General features: G+C 37.1%; 1 protein-coding gene across 1 annotated transcript; it reads right to left on the reverse strand.

The window, feature by feature from the left end:
- Positions 1–2516: 2516 nt before the first annotated feature.
- On the reverse strand, positions 2517–6090 carry LOC149789274 (uncharacterized). The gene is made up of 2 exons (XM_089975840.1): positions 5951–6090; positions 2517–3109 (listed from the first exon to the last, which is right to left on the reverse strand). Exon 2 carries the CDS (start codon positions 3097–3099, stop codon positions 2611–2613), a length of 489 nt encoding a protein of 162 aa, XP_089831966.1. The 5' UTR covers positions 3100–3109; positions 5951–6090; the 3' UTR covers positions 2517–2610.
- Positions 6091–9241: the final 3151 nt, after the last annotated feature.

Consider the following 9241-nt stretch of genomic DNA (forward strand, 5'->3'; position numbering starts at 1 on the left):
CCTGAAGTTCCTAGTGGTTTTTCTCTTTCCAGTTATATAACCTTTCCTTCGTTCTTTCATTAATTTATTCTTTGTTCGTTTGTCTTTTTAGTTTTTATTTTGAAATATTTTTGGAACCGCACGTGCAATTGCCTTCATTTTAAAATGCTGGCGGGCCACATTGCTAATTTCCTCTTTTCTTTCGCATTTTTTGAAAGGGTATCAGTAATTTTACGAAAAATTTGACTGAATCTATGAAAACGGGCGTAAAAGTGCCCGTGGGAGAGCACATCTATGCAGGATTGAAGAAGAAAAAAAAGTCTACCGAAATTAAGCTTGCAGCTTATGTACAGCCCACAAATGAGCTGAATATATTTCAGAATAGAATTAAATGAAGTAAATATTTGTACACAAATCCCGTCCGTAATATCTTATATAACGCATGGACTGTGGATGAGAATTCATGAGAGCTGTCAGATAATGATCGTTCCCTTTTAATATGCAAATGTACTTCCCGGGGGCCCTTTGAACAATGAACTTGAGATATCTCAGGAGGTAATTACAAAGGTCACAGGTTCATGCTAGCTGTGATAGTATTCTCCTGTAAAGCAATTTATAGTTTCTACCTTTTCTATTTAAAATAAAGATTTAATATTTTGCTAATATCAGTACCAAAATAAAGATAAATTTATCCTTCAAATCTGATATTTTTTTGTGTAATTTGTGCAAATATGGTATCTCGGTTCGCAAAAGGTAAAAATGTAAATTTTCTGGGCAAATTCAAAATCTGTCTATTACCTCTTGTTTTTAGCTCTTCTGGATTTAGGCCAGAATAGCTAATGGAATGGTCTATTCTCCGTCGTTCGTCCGTCTGTTAGCACAAGTTTCTTATCGCTACTCCTTCTATATTACTTGGAGGATTATCTTGAAACTTTACAAGCACATTCATCTATTGGTCTAATTGGACACGGTTTATTTGACTCTGTATGAAAATAGTACTGCTCGGACATCCATATCGCTACTATTCCTGAATGGATGGTCATATCCACATGGAGTGTTCACTTTAAGATCTCCTATCATGTCTAGCTGGCTCGAGATCCAAATGCTACCGATCTCACCTCCATTATGGCCGCCACAGAAACCATTTTGAAATTTTCTTATGGCTACTGTTCGTATTTGGGTGGTCATATCAACATATGGTTTTCATTAAAAAGACATTATGATGTCTAGTTGATTATAGATAAAAATGGTGCCGATATGACGTCGATTATGGCCGCCATGGCAGCCATCTTGAAAATCTTGTTATTGATACTCCTTCTGAATGGATGATCATCACATTATCGTAGGGTTTTCACTGAAAGATTTCTTATGAGTTCTAGCTAGTCTTAAATAAAAATTGAGCTGGTCTGACATCCAATGTGGTCGCCATTGCAACCATCTTACAAATGTCGTTATCACAACTCTACTTGAACAGAAAGTCACATTGGCGTGGAGTTTTAAAAGAATATTATTGTGAAAAACCAACTGGTCTTAAAACGAAACTGGTGGCGATCTGACGCCCAATATAGCTGCCACAACAGCCATCAAGAAAATATTATCTACTCCTCTCCAAATGCATGGTTATATCAACATGGGGTTTTCACAAATAGACTTCTTATCAAACCTAGTTGGTCGAAGGAAAAGAGTGGCAGATATATAACTAATATGGCTGCCACGACGACGGTCTTAAAAAATTTGTTGTCACTACTTCACCTGAAATGAAGATTATTATGATGTTTTTTTTTTAAAAAGTCCTAAACGAAAATAATGCTAGTCGTACATCCAGTATGGCTGCTGCGGCGACTATCTTAAAAATCATGTTGTCACTACTCCCCAGAATGGATGGTCATTATCAGATATATATATATATATATATATATATATATATATATATATATATATATATATATATATATATATATATATATATATATGGGGTTTTCACTAAAACACTTCTAATGATGCCTACTTTGTTCTGTATGAAAATGGTGCCAAGCTGGCATACAATATATGAACCACTGCAGCTAATTTGAAAATGCTGTTATCCCCGAAGAATATCAAATATATTTTGAACACTCGACAGTTAAAAGGAAGACATGGTGTTATCTATCTTGAATTGCTGGAAATTCTTTTTGCCCATTAAAGTGTCAGTCCTATCTCTTGTTTAAATTTGCTAAATGTTCAACAACAGCAACAAAAGCACACCAATGCACTCTCTGCCAGTAAAATGATTGCTTTATTTATTATGTTAATGATGCAGTATATAGGAGCAGTGTGATTTACAAAATATATACTATGAATGAGCTTTTCGCCCCCCCCCCCCCCACAAATCCATCTTGTGACAGCGGTGCACTAGACATCTCATGTGCCTAACAATTAGGAACCGATGATATATGAGGGCAGGGCTATGTAGGGACTTTTCGATCCCCCTGTATGTTAATTTCAGGTTAAATAGAAAATCAGTAGATTCGTAAAATACAAAGTATGATTCGCTGAACGAGAGTTTAATTGTGTTTAATGGTCAAAATAATCTTACATATATATTTATAAACATTTACAGGAAACGTATGGCTCAATAACTTGGCCACTTCATCAAAATATGCTATTTAAGACCGATGTAATTATAATCCCACCTGACATCCCAACAAGTCCGCCAAACATAGCGTTTCCCGCCATGTAATATGCAATTCCAGCCCCACCTACAAACCCCAGGATCGACGCTCTGTCTACTCTGACCTGAGTGCGGTTGTATCTTATGCGGTAACACCGGTCATAGGCCCCGTCCGGGTCTGAGACTGACCGCATCCTGGCATATGTCATAAGTGGGCCTGCAAGAACCCCGAGAACTAGTCCAACTTGCCCTGCCTGTGTCATTTTCGCTTGAACACCCGACCAGTTTCGAGTGTCTTTTCTGGCCACTGCTATCATGGGTCCCACAAACATGGTTCCAATTAATCCAAAAGTCTGTACAGTTTTCATGGTCACGTGAGCCGCTAGTTCTAAATTTGGATGCGAAATATCTCTCATTTGGTCGTCTGAGAGCGTGACTCCAACATAATTCTTGAACCATGGCGCACTCATCTCGAAGAAACTGAAATTGCATATATACTCCCTAGCTACCTATCTACATAAGTACCAAGCCGCATGTCGTATCTTCCTAGCTACCTATACGTGCCAAACTAGCTGCTTTACCTCCCGGTGTACCTACATACCTACCCATCTAGAAGCATGTATGAATGTATGTCTGCACACGTATACATTATCGGTGTATATGTAGTTGGTGTTACAGAGAGATATTAACACCGTTTCTGTACTCGACTATATTTTACTTTAATTTGATTTTGAAATATTAAGCCACATAACACATTTTGACATCTACTATTTGAAGTAATATGAACTTCGTGTACAAAGGTATGCGTCTATATTCTGATTGATGCGTTTTGTTCTGTTCCAAGTTACTGCTTGTTGAACTGAATAACTTGGAGGGGGGTACCCCCTGAAAATAACATTTAATCCGCAAAATACTTTAATTTCTTCACGCAAAGTCGTAAACAGAAGTTTGATGTTTCAGCTTTCGCCCCGTTGGAAACCTCTTTTCCGATCAACTTAAATAACGAGTCCCGTACAGCATTAGAGGTCAAATATGTGTTTGCTTAGTTTAAGGTCAGTCTGTTTTTTATGCTATAAAATGAAATCTGGTAATCGGATCCTGGTAAAATAGATTTTCATTTACTTTGTTTTTGTTGTTTTTTTTTTAAAAGAATTTTTGTTAGACGAGGTACAGCAGGTAGTTTGGCACGTATGTAGGTAGGTAGATAGGAAGATACAGCATGCGGCTTGGTACTTGTGCAGATAGTTAGCTAGGAAGTTAAAGCATGTAGTGTGGTACGTATGTAAATAGGTAGTAGATAGGTTGGTACGTGTATACATAGTTAGCTCGGAAGATAGAACATGTAGCTTGGTATGTATGTAGATAGGTAGCTAGGCAGGTAGAGCAGGTGGTCTGTTACGTATATAAATAGGTAGCTAGGAAGATACAGACTAATTTGGTACGCATGTAAATAGGTAGCCATGAAGGTACAGCAGGCAGCTTGGCATAAATGTAGATATATAGCTAAGAAGATACAGGAGGTAGCTTGGTATGTATGTAGATAGGTAGCTAGGAAGATACAGAATGTAGATAGGTATGTATGTAGATATATAGATAGGAAGATACAGAATGTAGATAGGTATGTATGTAGATATATAGCTAAGAAGATACAGAATGTAGATAGGTATGTATGTAGATATATAGCTAAGAAGATACAGAATGTAGATAGGTATGTATGTAGATATATAGCTAAGAAGATACAGGAGGTAGCTTGGTATGTATGTAGATAGGTAGCTAGGAAGATACAGAATGTAGATAGGTATGTATGTAGATATATAGCTAAGAAGATACAGAATGTAGATAGGTATGTATGTAGATATATAGCTAAGAAGATACAGAATGTAGATAGGTATGTATGTAGATATATAGCTAAGAAGATACAGAATGTAGATAGGTATGTATGTAGATAAATAGCTAAGAAGATACAGGAGGTAGATTGGTATGTATGTAGATACATAGCTAGGAAGATACAGCATGCAGATAGGTATGTATGTAGATATATAGCTAAGAAGATACAGAATGTAGATAGGTACGTATGTAGATATATAGCTAAGAAGATACAGCATGTAGATTGGTATGTATGTAGATATATAGCTAAGAAGATACAGAATGTAGATAGATATGTATGTAGATATATAGCTAAGAAGATACAGAATGTAGATAGGTATGTATGTACATATATAGCTAGGAAGATACAGAATGTAGATAGGTATGTATGTAGATATATAGCTAGGAAGATACAGAATGTAGATAGGTATGTATGTAGATAAATAGCTAAGAAGATACAGAATGTAGATAGGTATGTATGTAGATATATAGCTAGGAAGATACAGAATGTAGATAGGTATGTATGTAGATATATAGCTAGGAAGATACAGAATGTAGATAGGTATGTATGTAGATAGGTAGCTAAGAAGATACAGCATGTAGATTGGTATGTATGTAGATATATAGCTAAGAAGATACAGAATGTAGATAGGTATGTATGTAGATAGGTAGCTAAGAAGATACAGAATGTAGATAGGTATGTATGTAGATATATAGCTAAGAAGATACAGGAGGTAGCTTGGTATGTATGTAGATAGGTAGCTAGGAAGATACAGCCTGTAGATTGGTATGTACGTAGATATATAGCTAAGAAGATACAGCATGTAGCTTGGTACTTATGTAAATAGGTTGCAAGGAATCCTGCCATCATACGTTTGTTGCAATAATCATGGTAACTTGTCATAAACAGATGCACAAGGGAGGTGAGATGTTTTTATTTTAATAAAAATGCTGATAATTGACATTAAGTATCTTTTTAAAGGTTTATAGGCGTCAGATAATGGAAATGTGTCTTCCTAAAGTAAAATGAAACGCAAATATTCGAAAACTTAAAATATTTGTGGGGGGAAAAATCAAGTTTTTAAATCAAAATTTCCTCTACATATGAACCTACTTGTAATATGTTATCGATACTGCGCCACTTAATTTGGGGGTATTTAATATTTACAAGATGTACTTTTTATGCGCAGTAAAAATACGGTTGGTCTGGAGAGCGCAAAAAACAGATAATAATAATAATAATGAAAACAACCTAAGGAAACCCAGTCACATCACTACACCCTTGGCTACGGGTACTGAGCGAGAATCAATGCAAGATAAGGTGCGATATTTTGTATAACGGCACTGTTGGAGTGACTGAATTTCTGAGCAACCTGTTTTGAATTACCTCTTCCTCACCAATTAATAATTACTGCTCCATTACCACTTTGCATAACTACAGCAACCAATACCTACCTGGTATGTGACGGCGTAGTAGTAACCGTTGTCCCAACAAATTTATCGATGTATGGAGGAATCGCAGTTTGTCAAAGTTAACACAGATTAAAACGAATAATAACTATGTCGGTTTTTATCTTTGCGAGGCGCGCTACGGGAACCGTTTATAAATAACCTCTCTCTGTCATTCGTTAATAATGTTGTCACGTGTTTATATACATAAACGCTTAGCATATCACGTACTAATTTCTTGATCGGAAATATTTAAAAAGTATTAAACAAGAGACTAGTGTTTTGATTGCAAATAAATTAAAGTATTTACTGGACTAGCATGACAGTGGAGCTCTCGTGGCTGGAGTTGTACGACAACACACATGTCGAAGGCGCAATGAGGTAACATGGGGGACAACACCGAAGTAATAAAACGCAGATGATAATATGTTATAATTGTAGTACTGAACAATCAGTAGAGGAAATTGAACAATGGAATGCATATACCGGCGTCAGCCACTCCCCAACCCAAGTTTTCACACTTTTTCTTCACCTGTGTAATTTGGGGGTAAACACACACACACACACACACACACACACACACACAAAATATTTTTTTTCTTCTAAATATGCAAGGTGCGCCAAATCTATTTTTTTAAAATTATCCATATGCCATCATTCCTGTTCGCACACTTTAACATAAATTATAATTCGTGCAAAACAGATATAAAACACAATATGCCCTAAATACTGTATGAAGAAGCTACATTAAGCGACAAATCCTAAGTGTATGTATGTATGTATGTATGTATGTATGGGGTCGTCCATTAATTATGTCAACAAAATGGGGAAGGGTGAGGGGTTTGAAGAAGTTTGACAATTGTTGACATGGGGGAGTGGTGAGTTCAAGATAAATTGACGTCAACAATGTTATTTTTTACAATAAATTTAATAAATCAAAAATTAGGAAATTAGTCGGTGCATTGGTATGGCACACACTCACTCGCCCGTCAACAGCCCACCAGTTTAATCCTAAACCGGTTGAGCTCTTGCCAAGGAAGTCATAGTCTTGCATCATCATATTTTGTTTTTATTCAATGTAGGTTGTAGACTGTAGACAGATTTTTAAGGGAAGCTGTTACTAAATTCAAAGACCGCACTGAGCAATAGACATCTAAATAGTAAAGCTATCCATGGACTTCTATTAAATATCATCTATGTTATATGTAATGCCATGATGTAAATTGTTGCCAACCGATTCGAAGCTCGTACTTTGAGATTATTCCCGATAGATTCATTCCGCCACCAATTCCAGTCTGCCAAACTAGTGAAGGCCTTAAAGCACCAGATGCATCTGAGAGCGACTTGCACAGATTTCCATCTCTTTTCTGCAATCAGTATTTGAAAGTTGATAACATGCTACCTCGATCGGCAAAGGCATTAAAAATTCTTCCATATGATCTATATTGTTCTTCCATTCAGTTGTCGTTGCTTGAACGGATCTGCAAAATCTGTCACCTCTATGTTGCTTCACAAGTCATGTTGAAGAAGCATGTTCAACATCACCGACAACGCGATCTTGGGCCTAGGCAATTACCACATGCTCCTCAACCGGAAAGAATTCGGTCAATACGAGTGGCTGCCAAAAGACAGAGAGAGATGATGGCAATTATTGCTCATGGAGAGATGTTAAGCGCAGAATGGTTAGATGAAGATGATGTTGACTTGTCGGGTGTATCGGTTCCACAAGAAATTAATGTATCAGCCACTATGCCCATTATAACAATTGAGGAACATTTGGCTTCCCCATGGGAAGATGATAAAAGCCAGAATATAAATTCTCGATTTTTTCATGAATTCAGTGTTATAGTCAATTTGAAATCTGTTAAACAAGTTAAAAAAAATGTATTAAAATTTATTTGCAGACCTTTTAATTTCCATAATTCTATTTTTAGCATAAAAGCCAGCCGTATAAAATATTGTTAGTTTGTTTGGGGGGGGGGGATACAATTTTATTAGGGGGGTCACTGAAAGTTTGACAGTTGTTGACAAGGGGGGGGGGGGAGGGGGGAAAAAAATTGCCTTAAAATTGTTGACATAATTAATGGACGTCCCCTATGTATGTATGTATGTATGTATGTATGCACGCTCGCACGCATGTACGTACGTCTGTATGTGTGTTTGTGTGATTTGGATTTTTAACGTAGCTTTAACAAATTTTGAGTCATATCGCTACGATGTCTGTAGTGTGGCAGTTTATAATAACGTCTAGCACTAGGGCATCATACTCCAGACATGTAGCATGATGTTCCACCCAGTCACACCCAGTCACATTATCCTGACACCAGGCCGACCAGTCCTGATACAAACCTCTTTATGCTGAGCGCCAAGCGAGGTAGATGTTAGTACCATTTTTATAAGTCTTTGGTATGACTCAGCCGGGGATCGAACCCACTACCTCCCGCATCCTGATGTATGTATGTATGTATGGATGCATGTACGCACGCACGCACGCTCGCTCGCTCGCACGTACGTACGTATGCGCGCACGTAGGTAAGTATGTATGTATGTATGTATGTATGTATGTATGTGTGTGTACGTATGTATGTATGTATGTATGTATGTTTCGACCTTTCCGGTGGCATAAGTGATTAGAGCGTTCCCCTCGGTATCGGAAGATCTCGGGTTCGAACCGAATCCGAGTCATACCAAAGACTAGTAAAAATGTTACTAGCAGCTGTCTGACTGCGTTTAGCATTAAGAGGTTACTTTTAGGACGGATCGGTTTGGTTTCAGGTGGTACATGATGATATATGTCTGCGGCATAATGTCCCAGTGCTGAACATCAGTATGAACTGCAAAATGCGGACATCGTAGCGATATAAGTGAAAAATTGTTAAAGATACGTTACAAATCTAAATCACAAATAGACACACACACACAGCGCAAGAGCCTTGCGCTAGAGAGATGCGCGCTAAGTACAAAATATTCCTGAAAGAATATCAACTAAATAAAAGGTCAATCAAACAAGCAAAGAGAGATATATTTTTGGCTAAGAGTAGCCTCTGAATATTTTTGTTTTGTTTTTTGTACTTAATCATTTTTTTAGTTTTCATATTCACTGTGGATTAGTAATACGCGGGCTCGTTAGGCTCGTTTTTGTGAATATCTTATATATCCGACAATCCAACACACTCTTGGCATTTTCATGGAAGAGACCGAGGATGCTTAAATTGTAGATTTACCTTTCTGTAAATAACCTAGTACAGAGTCTAGTCCTACAATGTAAGACATAGCACATGTTGGTTTTGTTTTAGT

Source organism: Sinohyriopsis cumingii, chromosome 11, assembly GCF_028554795.1.
Source record: "Sinohyriopsis cumingii isolate HCF-2022 chromosome 11, ASM2855479v2, whole genome shotgun sequence".
Lineage (NCBI taxonomy): Eukaryota > Metazoa > Mollusca > Bivalvia > Unionida > Unionidae > Sinohyriopsis > Sinohyriopsis cumingii.

What these genes read in the sequence shown, in the direction of transcription:
- LOC149789274 (XM_089975840.1), bottom strand. Translation starts at nt 3,099, where the DNA reads ATGAGTGCGCCATGGTTCAAGAATTATGTTGGAGTCACGCTCTCAGAC.